At 52.2% G+C, this 16,315-nt stretch overlaps 1 protein-coding gene across 1 annotated transcript in view; it reads left to right on the forward strand.

The window, feature by feature from the left end:
- The window catches only part of LOC117722973 (guanylate cyclase D), a 42,845-nt gene extending 37,842 nt beyond the window's left edge, over window positions 1-5,003 (forward strand). Inside the window, exons 17-19 of the mRNA XM_076941204.1 lie at window positions 715-809; window positions 2,378-2,463; window positions 4,735-5,003. Of these exons, the coding sequence (XP_076797319.1) occupies window positions 715-809; window positions 2,378-2,463; window positions 4,735-4,843 (290 nt within the window). The 3' untranslated portion in view covers window positions 4,844-5,003. The remainder of the gene's footprint in view (window positions 1-714; window positions 810-2,377; window positions 2,464-4,734) is intronic.
- The last annotated feature ends 11,312 nt before the right edge of the window (window positions 5,004-16,315 follow it).

Raw genomic sequence — 16,315 nt, forward strand, 5'->3', positions numbered from 1 at the left:
CAGGCTGGCCTCGAACTCAGAAATCTACCTGCCTCTGCCTCCCAAGTGCTGGGATTAAAGGCGTGCACCACCATTGGCCAGATGGATGCGTGTTCTTTAACTTTCCATGGATTTTTTTTCTAATAATCTCATGGGAGAACTAACAGAGAAGACAATGATTCAAGGGGCAGGAAACCTGAGTCCTCCCCCTGCAACTGACTTGCCCAGTGTCCTTGAGCAGGCTCCTGGAAGGCCTTGGTATTCTCCCTTTAAGGTGGTGGCTCTTCCAGCTTGGGATTTAACTTGGCTTGGCTGCATGCCAACCCTGTTATGCTAGGTCAGCTCCAACGCCACCATGTAGATATCTCCAGTATTTTAGGCCCTTACATGGGGAGAAGCTGCTCTGATGGCTTGAAGAAAGCAGCCAACATTGCCACATCTTAGGGCCTCTGTCTCTGCGTGTAGATGGTGCAGTGCCTAACGTAGCTCAGTGCACACACTGTGTAACTGGATGTGGTAGCGTTACAGGCAAACATTGTGTTCCTGGGACACACCTCCTAACACTTCATTTATACAATTTGCTTTCTCTTGGGGCTCCTTTTAGTAATCAACTGTCTAAGGGAATGAGGGGGTTAGGAGAAGGAATCATATGCACAATAACTGCCTTGTGCGACTGATTGGGGCTGGTAGTAAGCTGCCACCAGGCAGTAGCTTGGTTTCTGTCTTTCTTCTCAGCATACAGAATCCACATCAGCCGAAGCACTGTCCAGGCTCTGCTCAGCCTTGATGAAGGCTACAAAATCGATGTCAGAGGTCAGACTGAACTGAAGGTGAGGAACTGCCCCAGAGACCGGATTCTGGGAAGAAGGAGGTTCTCAGCTGGCCAGTTTGTGTGAGCTGGGCATAGAAGTGATCCTCTATGGCTCTCAATTTAGAAGCAAGAAAAGTTTCTTCCTAGGAATCATTTGGTTCTTTTCTAGAGTCAGGGGCAGAGAAGGTGTGGCCACTGATGACGCACCTGTGTAGTGCCCTGGTGCCCAGCACACGTAACACATATAACCCTCAGAACAGCTATGAAAAGAACAAAATACCCCCGTGTTACATAATTGAGTAACTCCAATTAGAAAAGCAAAGGCTAGCTCATGACCCGATCCGATGATGGCTCTGAGCTTATGCCTTCTCTATAACACTCTCAGGCTCTTGTGCAACCCTCAGAACCCAGTTCAGACAAACCTCTCACCAAAGCCTTCCCTGGCCCAAGACATTCCCACTTCCTCCAAATAGTAGCTGCCATAACTTCCCTGTGCACCCATGAATGGCTTTCCATGGCCACAGTGTGATGCTGGGCTCTGAACTTGTCCATGAACTCCTTCGAGGCGGAGAAAAGCCTTGAGCCTTAGCTGTCTCCTCCTCCTCCTCCTCCTCCTCCTCCTCCTCCTCCTCCTCCTCCTCCTCTTCCTTCCCCCTCCTCCCCCTCCTCCTCCCCCTCCTCCTTCTCTTCCTCCTCCTTCTCCCCCTCCTCTTCCTTTTCCTCTTCTTTCTCCTTCTTCTCCTCTTCCTCCTCCTCTTCCTCTTCCTACATCTCCTTTTCCTCCTCCTTTTCCTCCTTTTTCTCCTCCTTCTCCATCTCCCCCTCCTTCTCCTCCTTCTCCTCCTTCTCCTCCTTCTCCTCCTTCTCCTCCTCCTTCTTCTCCTCCTCCTCTTCCTTTAATACAATGCTTGATAAAAGCATTCACTTCCCCTACCTTACCCTGTCCCATCCTCCTCCCAATTCCTCTGCTAGGGGAAGCCCTGACTAGGATGCAGGAGCTGCCTAGTGTAAACTCCCCCCCCCACCCCCCCAGGGCTGTGACTGGGTCTCAAAATCAGGCACTCCTTATGATTCATCTCATGACACTGGGGTGATGCCACAGCAGGAGGTGTAGCTGCAGGTCCTCAAGCTCTTGGGGGCCAGTGTCTGCTTGACAGGGCTAGAGGAGGCTGAGTGGCAGTGGGGAATGAGCCCAGGGCAGGAGTGTTTGACTTGGGGACACAAGCATGGCATGATGTGTCCTGAGAAACAGAAGAACTCTGCGGGCTGGAATAACACAGAAGCTCAGTGTCCTACAGCTCCCTCCCACCCAATCCAAGGAAGGCTGGTCTTCCATGGGAAGGCTGGAACGAATTCTACACCGTGCATGCTTCAGATGTTTAGCATCCCAGGCCTGCCTTCATCTCTTTAACTGATAAGTATTATATTATCTAATCCTCACAATAGCTTTAGGAGATAACAGAAGAAGCACAGAGAGGTGAAATAAGTTGGCCAAAGTCACACAGTTGTGAAGAGGAAGAGCCAGGCTTCTCCTTGCCTGGAAAGGTTCCTCAGGGCCTGGGCCTCGCACCTCTTCCTCTATTCCAGGGGAAGGGCTTGGAGGAGACCTACTGGCTGTCAGGGAAGGTGGGATTCTGCAGACCCCTGCCTACACCTCTGTCTATCAAGCCTGGGTGAGTGAGGGATTCCTCAAAACTTCCCTATTAGGGGTGATCCCGTTATTTTAGATTATCAAAGGCCTGACTACTGAAGAGACCTGGGAAATACATAATTTGCCTTGTGCTAACTGAGCACTGTCTCTGTGTGAGTGAGTGGCACTGAGACTGCTCCACAGCCTGGCTGAACTATCATTTGGGGTGCAACTAGGGACCCTAGGATACTCACTTGGCCAGCATGAGAGCTTCCTGTGTTCCCCATAAAAGCTGCATAAACAGGCCACATGTTGGGACACCACCCAGGGACATCCATGCACATCCAGCACTGAGGGTCTTTCTCTTCTGAGCTGTCCAGCTGTGTCCTTGTCACTATCTGCCACAGACACGGAACTCTTACATTAAAAGGACATCAAAGGGTGGCATGAGGAAGATCCTTTAGATCCTTGGGCCTCTGACAGCGTGTTCTCTGCCCTCCATCCTTGGGGTACCATGCCCTTCACTGAGGGCCATGTGGAACAGCAGCGGGTTCCTCTAACAGGCTGATCCTTTCCCCTGCCCCCATGAGCAGCCTCTACAGACAAAGGCAGCAGGCAAAGGTGTTATCAAAGGGCAGAAGGTTCTAGGACCATGATGCTCAAGAGGCTTAGTCCACCAGGGGAAGTCAGGCTGAGACTGCACCAGGCCCCTCCCAGATGCCTCTAACACATCGGTTCTTAACCCGTGGTTTGTGACTTGTTTGGGGATCACATACCAGATATCCTGTATACATTATGACTCAAAACAATAGCAAAATTACAGTTATGAACTAACAATGAAATAATTTCATGGTCGGGGGTGCCACCGCTGGGAATCACTGCTGTCACAGGCTGCTCAGAGCCACTGAATCTGCCCCTGCCAGTACTTAAACTCTGCTGCTCCCCACAGCTGGGCACCTCCTCAGGGACTTCTGGGCTACCCACTAAAGCACACCTCAAGTCTTCCCACCCCAGGGCCTTTGCTTTTGCTATGGCTTAAGATGCCCTGCTACTTTTGGGGGTTTTGTTTTTGTTTTGAGTTTTGTCATTATGTCATTTTGTTTATTTGTTTTGTTTTGGTAGTATTTGGACTGAACTTGGATTGTGCTCCTCTGCTGAGCCACACCCTCAATAGCCCTGCCCCTTCCTGCATTTCAGGCCTCATCTCACGGGCTCCTTCTATTCATCTGATCTGGCCACACCCTGATAAAGTCCAAGTCCCCTCCTGCCCTGTCCCCACTCAGGCTCTGTCCACATCCACAGTTCAATAAAGTCCTTTCTGCCCCAGCTACTCTGTCCCAGGACTGGGGTCTGTAGGCTGGCTGCAATTTATCAACCCAGGCTCCTTAAGCTGATGACTTTCCCATTCCTAGACAGAAACTTTAGAAAGTGCCAGAAACGTTTTCATCTTCTGGTTCAGGGAGGGAAGAAACTGGAGATTAGCTGTAAGGAGTATCGCCTGACCCAAAGCCTCAGGCAGGCAGGGGAGGGTCTGTGCTCAGAGCCTACCTGTGAGCTGTCAGGGGTTGGCATTGGTACACACACACACACACACACACACACACACACTATTTCAATCAAAAGTGAGACAGAGATCAGAGACAAAAGCCCCACCCTAGTTTTGTGATGGCAAAGCCACCTACTGGGCAACAGAACTCAGAGAGCCCCACCCCCATCACACCTGGGGAGACAACCCACAAAGCCCCCTTTCTTTTCCCTCTGCTCTTGCCAACCAGCATCCAAGGTGTTCTGGGAGCTGGGAGTGTGGTTCAGTGGTAGAATGCTTGCCTAGCATCTATGAAGTAGTGGGTTTTACCCCTGTGGAGGGCTGTGAAGTCTATTCTCTGGATCAAAGCAATGCCAGGGGTTAGCCAGCTCTGAACATCATGGGCAGAGCATGAGACAGTGAACATTTATGGGGGATGACCAGGGAACATCTTGTCCCGGTGCCTCCCAGAGTCATATCCCAAGTAGAGCACAGAGGGGTGGCCACACATGCAGATGACAAGTCACTGTGTGGCCATGCAGAAGACATCACATGTTTGAACATTGGGATCTTGTAGTACAAAGGTGGAATGGATCAAGCCAGTATGCCCCATGTACCCAGTGTGCCCAGTGTGCCCAGTATGTCTAGTGTGCCCATGTGCCCAGGGCAGGCTGCTAGGTGTCAGCAGACATAAGAGCAGAAGGTACCCTGGCACCTTTAAAAAGTCCAGCCACCCCTCACTGTTGCTCTGGCAGTTGTTTATGGCCCTTGTCTTTTCTTTCTCCATAGAGACCCATGGCAGGACCGGATAAACCAAGAAATTCGGACCGGCTTTGCCAAAGCTCGACAGAGTCTGGCTGAGGCCAGGAGGTCAGGGGAGGCTGGGCCAGGTCCCTGATAGCAAGTCGGTGGGCAGGGGTCAAGGCAGCTAAGATGCCCCCACCACCCCTGCCCTGCTAGGAATGTCAGCTCCCTGGCTGGCTGTCACCCATGAGTGATATGAGCTGGTGTCTTCCCTAGTGACTCCAGGAAAACAATAAACATTTAAATATCCCTTCTGCCCTGCAGCACTTTACTCGTTGTTGGACACGCCATTTTGATGCAGAGAGCCCACTGTTTCCCAAGTCCCTTGTTCCTTGTGGAAGACCCTGTCCCCAGCACATGAAAGCCTTTACCCCAAGTGGCACAAGTCTTCTGGGCAAAAGTAAAAGCTAGGCAGGAAAGGGCTCCTCAGGCTTGGCTAGTACACACACCCACCCCCTGCTCTCTCTGTCTCTCTATCTCTATCTCTGTGTCTGTGTCTGTGTGTCTGTCTGTCTGTCTGTCTGTCTGTCTGTGTGTGTGTGTATGTATGTGTGTGTGTGTGTGTGTGTGTGTGTGTGTGTGTATGTGTGTGCACGCACGTGTGTCCTGTCCTCATCCCATACTCCATCACAGTGCTTCTGGGGACCTCTCTGTTATCCTCCCTAAGAGCATCAAAGGAACTCTCAGAATGCCTGGAGTATACTGTTGGGCCCATAGGCAGCACCCAGTCCTGACTACTCCCCTGCCTCACCAGAACAAGTCCACAACTTCAGCGTCTGGGAGCATAGTGCTGAGAGTCCAGTGTGGGGCCCCAGAATCTCAGGATGAGGGAGAGGGGTTGAGAATTCCTTAGCTGTCAGGAAATGAGAGTTCAGAATAACAATAATGAGGAGGGGGAAGAGGAGAAGGAAAAAAAGGAGGAGGAGGAAGAGGAGGAGGAGGAGGAAGAGGAGGAGGAGGAAGAGGAAGAGGAGGAGGAAGAGGAGAAAGAAGAGGAGGAGGAAGAAGGGGGGAGGAGGAGGAAGAGGAGGAAGAAGAAGAGGAGAAGAAGGGGGAGGAGGAGGAAGAGGAGGAGGAGGAAGAGGAAGAGGAGGAGGAAGAGGAGGAAGAGAAGAGGAGGAGGAGGAAGAAGAAGAGGAGGAGGAAGAGGAGGAGGAGAAGAGGAGGAGGAGGAGGAAGAAGAAGAGGAGGAGGAGAGGAGGAGGAGAAGAGGAGGAGGAGGAAGAAGAAGAGGAGGAGGAGGAAGAAGAGGGGGAGGAGGAGGAGGAGGAGGAAGAGGAGAAGGAGAAGAGGAGGAGAAGAAGAGGAGGAGAAGAAGAGGAGGAAGAGGAGGAGGAGGAAGAAGAGGAGAAGGAGAAGAGGAGGAGAAGAAGAGGAGAAAGAGGAGGAGGAGGAAGAAGAGGAGAAGAGGAGGAGGAGGAAGAGGAGGAGGAGGAGGAAGAAGAGGAGGGAGGAGGAGGAAGAGGAGGAAGAGGAGAAGGAGGAAGAGGAGAAGGAAAGAGGAGGAGAAGAAGAGGAGGAAGAGGAGGAGGAAGAGGAAAAGGAGGAGGAAGAGGAGGAGGAGGAGGAGGAAGAGGAGGGAGGAGGAGGAAGAGGAGGAAGAGGAGAAGGAGGAAGAGGAGAAGGAAAGAGGAGGAGAAGAAGAGGAGGAAGAGGAGGAGGAAGAGGAAAAGGAGGAGGAAGAGGAGGAGCTCATTCAGCAGCGGCACATCAAAAGAATGCTCCCCAAATCCCTGCAGCTGATTTCAGAACCACAAGATCAGCTGCATATTTCTTCATTGATGGCTGGGGCCCTTTGGGAGAGGGAGCTGATGATAAGACTAACCTGGGGGTTCTGGGGAAACCTGTCTAGGGTCACTGTGTCCAAATTCCCTTCACCTGGCCTTGCCTACCTGCTTTAAGCCTATGGAGATGTTATGTCCGTCCACCAAGTCATCTTGAAGCTGTTGAGAGGGGAAGTCCTCCTGTGTGCTGGTGGGATGTGGCTATGACTTGTGTGGTATAGCTACAGGGGACCTGCTTTCTCTGTGAGTCTTCACAGCCTGCCTTAGGCCTGTAGCTCTTACTGGAAGCCTTCACCTGTATCTTCATCTGAGACATGAGTGATTGGTTAAGTAGCAAGGCCTTCTGAATACATGGACGTGGAATGCTGTGTGTGTCCTGGGGCACACAGAGGGACACAGAGGTGTCTGCACCTGGTGGGCAAACACAAGGAAACTGCCTTCACCTGGGCTTCGGTGTTCCCTCTGTGAGCTGCATGGCCTCGGCCATCACACACGTCTCTGAGCCTTGGACCTCGCTGCACTACAGAGACCTTTACTACCTTGTGGGCTCTTGTGCAATCAGAGGGGGTCAGAGAGCAGAAGCCACACAAACTCGGGGTGTGGGACAGATGTGACTTAGGGTGTACACATGCAAGTGACCTGACCGATGACTCTCTGTGGAGTCTTACATAGACACCAGAGCTCAAAGGGCCTTAGCAGGCAGAACACAACGAGCCTGTGTGAGCTGTCACTGTGTCATGCAAGCACTGCTTATGAGCCTCTGTGTGTATGCTCTTGTGTTTTGTGTTTCTGTGTGCATGATCAGTGTGTATGTGGGTCTGGAGCTCTGCAAGCCTGGCTTCAACATGCATGTTGTTGAACCTGAGTGTCCGTGTAAGCCCCACTGCAAGCGTCATGCAGCTCATATTGTATGTCCGTGTTAACGTGTCTGTGCATGACCATGTACGTGTCATGTCTAGGTGGCTTTACCTATATGGGTGTTTATACTTGAGCAGTACAGGAGAACAGCCAGCCAGCTGGTCACCAAGGAGATGCCCCCATTGCTGGCCCAGGCAGCTGTTCTCAGGCTTGTGTACAGACGCCTTTGGAAGAACCTGGGGGCTTGGTGTTCGGGGTGGGAAGTAGGACCCTGGCTCTAAAGTTGACCCACTAAGGACAAGTAGTTATGTGATCTGGCCCCTCTGAGAGAGTTCCCTTACCCACATGTCCCTGTCATCTAGAATTGGGGAGTGGGCTGTGCCCCCACTATGCCCTGTATGCTGCCTGCTGTAGGTCAAACCTGTCTTTAGCTATACCATGCCCACCACCCTTGAAGGAACTGTGTACCCATCTTATGAACCTGGAGATGGAGAGTTGGAGGGGGTAGTGTGCCCTCTCCCTTCCCTGATCCCTGACTCCTAGTGCTGGAGAATCCCTCCCCCACCCAAAAAAAGGCATGGTCCCAAATATGCTCCCAGGGATCTGCCTCCAGGACATGGCTCTCCTCTACGGAGCTGTGGGGCCTTTGGAGCTGGGCACAGTGACTCTGGAGAGGAGCCAGCCTGGTGTCTGCATGAGCTCCCACACTCAGGCAGAGCCTATGCTGGCTTTCAACTGGTGACTGAGATGTCCCTCTGCCCCACCAGCCTGGGCTATCCTCCCGTCATTTGGGAGTGGGTTCCCAGGGAAGGGCCATTCCAGCCTCACTAGGAGATGGGGTCACACTTCAGCAGAGGCTGTCCTGGTGGAGCCAGGTGATTGGAAGAGGTTGGTCCCTCATCACGTAATTGGGCACGATTTGGGGTAATGGACTTGGAACACTGCAAAGTCTTTAGCTCTCAGCCAGGCTCTGCACCTGACTGCCCCACCACAGGTTCCCAGAACCCCTCCCCCCCATCTTTGTCTGTGGCACATTCTCTACTCTTCCACAGGTCCCTCAGGATACTCCAGCTTTGTTCCTGTCATTGTCTATCTAAATGGCCTTGGCCCTTTCCGATGCCCAGTAGACCACTACACACCCAACAAAGTCCACCTGTAGAAGCCCCCTCCGGTTGCTATAGTCCTTCCTCACCTCTCCTCTGAATGAGTTAGCAGTTGCTATGGCTGGCATCTCTGGGGCGGCAGCCTTACCCAGCTCATTTCTTTAGCCTAATGCCTAGGTAGAGGCTGGTGAGGGACTGAATTAGTGAGTGACAAATGAGTGAAGTGATAAAGCCAAGGAGCCCACAGGCTTCTCATGAACAACCCTTCCCTGGGATGCTTGGACTAACGCTTACCCAGGGCCCAGGGGGTTGGGCTCTGCAGCATGTCAACTGGCCCTAGCCTCTCTTGTGCAGCTTCTGCTCACAACCCCACAGCAATGTCAGCGATGCACAACCAGGTATTCCTTTCCAAACCCTTGGCTTCCACTCCTCCTGACAGAGTCCTCCTCTCCAGGTCTCTGCTCTCTGCCACTTCCTACAGGAAGCCTTCCAAGCCTTTTCCTTCACACCCCTGAGTGCCATGCAAGAGGCATGTACCTCGGCTTTTCATTCCCAGCTGCTCTGGCTATGCTGATCCGCCCGCGTGTGCCTCCACTGCAGACCTGGGGCTTCCTGAGCAGAGCCTTGTGCTTGTGACTTTAGTCACCAGTCAATAGAGAAGGAACACACACACACACACACACACACACACACCTGTACACATGCATGCACACACATGCACACATGTCCCATTTACAGACAGTGAGACACTTGGTGGCCTACCACTGAGGCCTTTCTTCTGAGCCCCGGACCCCAACAAACCTCTTTGGGGAGTCTCAGGTCTCCCAGCTATGCAGGGTCTAGCTAGATGTGTGTGGCAGCAGAGGTAGAGGCAGCTGCAATGGTTAGGTGAACACCAGTGTAAGAATACTAATGTGTGTGGAACACTGCTCAAAAGAAAGCCGAGGGTGACAGTTAAATACTACAAAGCAGGGACCCAGGGACCCAGGGACCCAGGGACCCAGGGACCCAGGGACCCAGGGACCCAGGGACCCAGGGACCCAGGGACCCAGGGACCCAGGGACCCAGGGACACACTGTCTCTGGATAGCATTGAGGTCCTGGGGAGAGGGCCAGCTGCTCCTTAATGAGAGCCAGGGTTCCCAAGCCAATCCTGGCTCCTTCCTATCCTCCTTCCTGGTTCATGTATTGTTCAAGGCTCCAGTCTCAGAGAGATGGCTCTTAGGACATCCACTAGGGGGCAGGCAAGGCATTCTAGAAACAGACAGGCTTCCTGAGCTACAGGCTGCTGGCCTGACTGGCGGCTGGAAGAGGGAGGGCAATGGTAGGCTCACTCAACTGTATCTACTTGCCTGGGGACTCCACCTGACCACTGAAGGGCAGCGAGAGATCGCAGGCCCCAGTGTCTGTCACTGCACAGAAGGCCTGGAGGCACTGGGAGGCATGTATCAAAGGGTTTGTTGGTGTTTCATTAGTCATACTTTCTACCAAATGACAAGTAAGTCGATCTCATTTAGAGCACGTTCCCTGGCTCATGTGGCTTATTGTACCCTCTACTGGGAGGCAGGCCAGATTGTCCCATTTACAGACAGTGAGACACCTGGCAGCCTCCCACTGATGGCTCGGCCTTTTGAGCCTCAGACTCCAACAGATCTCCTTGGGGGGAGTCTCAGGTCTTCCAACTTTGCAGGGTCTGGCCAGATATGTCTGTGTGCGTGCGTGTGTACAGGTGTGTGTGTGCATGTGCATGTGTGTGCATGTGTGTGTGTGCATGGGTACAAGTGTGTGTGTGCATGTGTGCACACGTGTGTACAGGTGTGTGTGTGCATGGGTACAAGTGTGTGTGCATGTGCATGTGTGTGCATGTGTGTGTGTGCATGTGCATGTGTGTGCATGTGTGTGTGTGCATGGGTACAAGTGTGTGTGCATGTGTGTGTGTGTGTGCATGGGTACAAGTGTGTGTGTGCATGTGTGCACATGTGTGTACAGGTGTGTGTGCACAGATTATGTGTGTGTGCAGGTGTGTGTGCATGCAAGTGGAACCAGATGTTGATGCTGACTCTTTCTTGATCATTCTCCGCCTTAGGTTTTGAAACAGGGTCTCTCACTGTACCCAGAGTTTACTTACTGGACTGTCCAATGAGCTGCAGTCTCAGGCTCCCCATGGCCAGGATTAGAGGTGCATGCTACACAGCCACCTTTCTATGTGGGTTCTGGGAGTCAGAACTCAGGCCCTTGCGCCTTCGTGGCAAGTACTTTTACTGACTTAGCTATTCCCCCAACCCTAAGGCCTGTGCTCCTGAGAGGCTTGGTATTCTCCCGGAGTCTGGGCACAGTGCGAGGCTCTCACAGACAGCTGTAGAGCATCTTTCATGCCACACAAAAAGGGAACTAATGTGGGTGGGGTGTCTGGGACTCCATCTTCTCCACAGTCCCACAAGGTAAGTAGGGGCCATCTTTTTAGATGAAGGTATTCATGCTGGGGTCAAGGTCTCCCAGTCTCCCTATGGCCAAACTGAAGCTCAACTTCAAAGCCACCTCTAGTACCACCCTGGCAACCTCACGAGCTACAGAGTAATAAGGTGACATGGACACACACACACACACATGGACACACACACACACATGCACACACACACACACATGGACATACACTAATACACACACACATGCACGCACACACACACATGGACATACACTAACACACACACACATGCACACACACACACACACACACACACACACACACACACAGAGTGGGGCCCAACAGTGGAAACATGAGCATTCTGAGATGAAGTCAGTAAAGAAACCAGTTAGGCCAATCAATGTCATGAACAGATGTCTACATGAATAGAAGGGCTAAGAAGGTTGCTGGGAACAGAGGCCAAAGTCAGACTGATAGTGTGCAGGCTGTGGGAGAGCAAAGGGAAGGCCAGAGACCCAGGATGCTTCAGACTTCTGCCTCTGTGCATGGCAGTAGCCCCCACAGTATCTCTCCTGTCCCTCCCTCGTGGCCTTCTCCTGGCTCCTGAGCCCAAGGAACACAAACACTCTCAGCACCCTTTGGGCCATTTTTGCAGGGTCAGCATGGATCCGTCCTAGGATGTTCCTCCAGCCCTTGCCTCTGGAATTTTCCATGAGCGAAGGAGGAGGTGGGAAAGAGGGAAGCAGAGCGGGAGGAGCTGGAGAGGAAAGAGAGTGGGGGACTGGAAAAGGCTTTTGCTGGTGATAACCAAGCAGGCTCGAGAGAGCAGGAAGGAGAGAGGGGGCAGAGGACATGTGTGGTTATGTGATTTGTGAGATGGTGTGAGCAGTCCAAGAGACAGGAAAAATGGGAGGGGTGGTGTGTGTCCCACCACAGTGACATCATAGGTCTTCAAGCAGGGAGTGGCCTCGTTCATGGCTGCTACAGGGACACAGGAACAGGGATCCTTGGACTAGGAAACTGTCCTGTGAGAAGGGTGAGAACACAGAAGAGACTCCAGGTTTGGAAGGGAGGAAGGAGGTATGAGAAGCAGACATAGGGAGGGATGCAGACCAGTGGTCGAGTGAACCGGGGACGGAGTCCATCCATGGTGGCACTGGCCTGAAGGCTGCGAACAAACTCAGGCTGAGGAGCAAGGATTGGGGAGACAGGAGAGCAATCAGCCCCCTTGTAGGTCTGGCTAGGAAGAGGCTGGGAATTGGGGCTTTGTCCCTACTGTTGGAAAAAAAAAAAAAAAAAAAAACCTATGGAGAACAACTATCTAGAATGTTCCTTCCGCGGGACCGTGTCTACCAGCAGGCAGCACAGCTACTCCGCAAGGAGACTGGGTACACCTACAGGACCCATGCAGACAGGATCAAGTCTGTTCTGAGGAATGGAGTTCAGACCTCAAACCTGGTGTCCTGCCTGCCTGACACACAGAGGAGTGAGGTAGCCAGCAGGCAGCAGTCATCCAGCCCGGAAGAGGCCAGAGAGCAGAAGTCCTGAACACCCAGTAACCATTTCCAAGATCATAGATCTGAAAAGGAGCAGCTTTGGGGAGGTCAGGCATCCACTAACATAGCACGGCCTCCTTGTCTCTGTGTGGATTAGTCACAGCGTCCCCCATGTCTGCTGCTGTCTGCTGCCAAACATGTCTTCCCCTCATTCCTCTTTGCACCTTAGGAATCAGTCATCGTAAAAGACACTTGGCTCCGGTGTGGTCTAACACTGAGAAAACCTGCTTCTGGGCTCTGAAGGTGGCAGTCCAGTTCCTATGAGTGTGTCTACAAGTGTGCCTGTATGTTTGAGTGTGTGTGTGTGTGTGTGTGTGTGTGTGTGTAAACACAAAGAAAGGAGACTTTTGTTCACATCTTTGGTGGATAAATGAGTATTTGGGGGAGCTGGGACATTTTGTCCCTCCGCACACATAAGATGTGAGCCATGGTTTGCATTCTATATATTGTATATGAGCGTGCATGTGTGTGCTCTGTGTATGCTTATAGTGTGTTCTGCACAAACCCTGCATGCTTGTGTTGAATTTGTGTGTTTGTGTGTGTATCTCTGTGTAATGACTATGTGACCTCTCTCTCTCCCTCTCCCTCTCCCTCTCCCTCTCCCTCTCCCCCCCCTCTCTCTCTTTCTCTCTCTCTCTCTCTGTGTGTGGGGTGCATATGTGTGCGCATGTATATGCAGGCACACACACATGCTTGTATGTGCATGTAAAGGCTAGAGGTCAGAGTTGGATGGCCTCCTCAGTCACGCCACATTACTTATTCATTCATTTTTGAGACAAGGTCTCTCACTGAACCTGGAGTTGACTGATTCCCAGGGATTAGCCTGTCTTTTAACTTCCTCCATCACCCAACTTCACCCCCGTAGCCCAGCCTAACCCTGCCCAGCACTGTAATTAGAAATATATGCACCACACTCAGCTCTTAAAGAGAGTTCTAGGACCCAAGCTCATGCATTCACGATTGACCAGCAAGCACTTTACCAACCCTGAGATGACCTATCGGGAGCTGGAGAGGATGGTGACCCTGCATGCTTATGTGGCATTTTGCATCAGGTAACAGGCCTTCATTTTTGTGAATGTGCTCCAGAGGTCTCTGGCTGTGTATGGAAGGCACACATGTGTATGTGGGTTTTGCTGACACACCATGTTAGTGGAGCTTGTGTGTAGCTCTTACCACCAAGTTAGGGACTGTCATAGGATTGGTGATATAGCACAGGAAGCTGAAGCCGCTTCTACCTCCAGGTTCGGTGATCTTGAGCTGGTCACTTACCATCAGCAGGTGTCACCTTCAAAGTGGCGATCACATTGTCATTGATGATGATTTTAAAACCTGCCTTATTAGGTGTAGTGGAGCTTGGTGGGCTACAACTCAAAAGTCACCTGTCTAGCCTTCCCTTAGCAGCTTGAGACCACCTCTGGTAAGGAAGACTAGGCATCCTGGAAAAAGGATCTTTGCTTCCAACCAAGCTTTCGAGTGCATAGGGATGCCCTGACGTGTGAGCCCAGGGCTGTGGGGATGGCTCCGTTAGTAAATATGTTTGCTGATCAAGCACGAGGGCATCTCCCCATTGTCCTTTTGCCCTCCAGCCCCTTGTCCCCCATCACACAGCTCCATGTCCAGAGCCATCCTAGTATAGCTGCCTCTCAGAGGGAAGTCCATGGACCAGCGGCCTCAACACCACCAGGGTTCACTAAAGGTCCAGCTTCTGGGGCTTGCTTCCAACCTGCTGAACCAGACTCCCTTGGGAGGCCACTATCTACTTTAACCAGTCTCAAGAACTCTCATGTTTAGGAAGCGTGGGAGCAGGACTCTGTCTTCTCTGAAGAGGTTGCTATGTGACCCCAGGAACCCAGCATCCAATGTGAAGCATGTTGAAGAAAGTGATCTAGGCTGAGAGAACTGCACTCTCCCTGTGTGACCACAGGCTGTGTTCTCACCTTACTGACCTAGGAGGGTAGGAGGCAGATGGCATTCTCTGAAGTGTGAGAAGATGACCCCTAGCTGTGGGGATCAGCCTGGCTTGTGGGAGACAAATTCCAGAGGCTCTGCCAAGTGTGGGGCTTCTAGCCCTCTGAGGCAGATTGAGCCTGTTGCCTACTGCAGACTCAGCCCTGGTAGGAGCCTGGCATCTAGTCTCCATCCTAGGAAAGGGCCTCAGGGAACTGCCAGGACAAGGTGCCCATTGTAAGAGTTTTGCCAAGCCATTGCCTATGTGCTAGCTGCTGGGTGCATGGAGCCTGCGGAGCAAGGTTTCTGTGTTACAGCTCTCCTCAAACCAGGCCTCCCAGGTCCTTCCTCCACACTGTCACCATCTTCCTGTCATCCACAGAACTCAGGCTTTCCCCAAGGGAAGATGACATCACCAACCAGATGATCCAACCCTACACAATTCTCCTTTCCTAGTGTCATCAGCCCCTCACCACCCCTGAAGCTGGGCTCCATTCTACTGAAGATTATCTGAAGCCACAGTGAGGACATTGAGCTGCAGGTGTCCCATTCCCTGGCAGGAGCCTTGTCCTCTCCATGAAGCCCAGTTCCCATAACTGCCAACTCCTGTACTGCCTCATGGACCATGAATAAGGCCATGCCATACTACCCTCATGATGGAGCCCCATGGGATCTGACCTTCAAATGGTTAACCGGGAAGCCCATGAGCTGGGTCTCCCCCCAGTTCCCAGCAGTCCCCAGCTACAGTATTGTGGTTTCACGGTCCATGGCTCAGCACAGACATACTATGAAGATGCTTGGAGCTTCATGTTTGTCTTAAAAGTTCTCACTTGGCACCTTGCCACTCCCTGGGGGCCTGGGGAGCCTGTAGGGGGATCAGTCACAATGCTCTGCTGGGAGATGCTTGCTGTTGGTACTCAGAGCCTGGAGGCCCCTGTGTGATGGGGGAAGGGGAGCTGGGAGGAAACTGGGCCTCTGCAACACCTGCTACCCCTGCATGGATGACTCTGACTATTACATGTTCCACTAAGAACAGAAACCAGCCCTCTGGGGGTCAGCCAGGCTCAATAGACTGGCTGGCTTCAAGATGACCTGGCCTGCCCATTGTATGGATAAGGCCAGAATCTCTGAGCCTGTTTCTAAAAGGGGCCATGATGACTAGCCGAGGGGAGATCTCCAGAAAAGCATCCACCCTGACCCCATTCCTCAGCCCTCTTCTCTCCACTAAAGCCATTCATTCCCCAGTGCAAATCACACACCTAGTTCCTATGTGGGCTTGTCTCCCTGGCCCCCAGCACTGGCTTTTGGCTTCAAATTTTCTTCTCTGATATGTCTGACACTTATCCACGTGAATTATACTTTCTTATTGTCCCTTAAAGAGACAAGGTCAGGGCCGTGATTCTTAACAGGCATGGTCAGCACCCTCTCTGTATAAGGGATGGTGAATGGGGGAAGAAGTGGGGAAACCAGGGTTCTGGCCCAGCAGTCAGGGTCCTAGTAGCAGCTGATGGGGAACTCCCTGGCTCCCAGAAGCCCACATGGGTAATAAGCAGGGCCACAGAATGAAGAAAGCCATAGCTGAGCACTAGATTCTGGTGTAGGACGGGAACCTGTGCTTAGTTCCTGACTCCCGAGTGGTATGATTTATTTAAATGAGGATAGACCGCTAATGGAAAGCTGTTTGCAGCCATCTTTACTCTGGTACCAAACAAGGAGAACTGAGCCAGGATCAGTGTCCGGCAAAGAGCAATGACAGCTAGATTAGTGATCTGATCCTTCTCGTTCCGTTCGACAGTTCAACCAGAACAGGAAGCGCACAGAGGCTTAGCAACGTGCTCAAAGTCACAGGGGCTTTGCGCACATCACTGGCTTTCTGGGTCACTAGCTCCTGCAC

Source organism: Arvicanthis niloticus, chromosome 1 (genome assembly GCF_011762505.2).
Source record: "Arvicanthis niloticus isolate mArvNil1 chromosome 1, mArvNil1.pat.X, whole genome shotgun sequence".
Classification (NCBI taxonomy): domain Eukaryota; kingdom Metazoa; phylum Chordata; class Mammalia; order Rodentia; family Muridae; genus Arvicanthis; species Arvicanthis niloticus.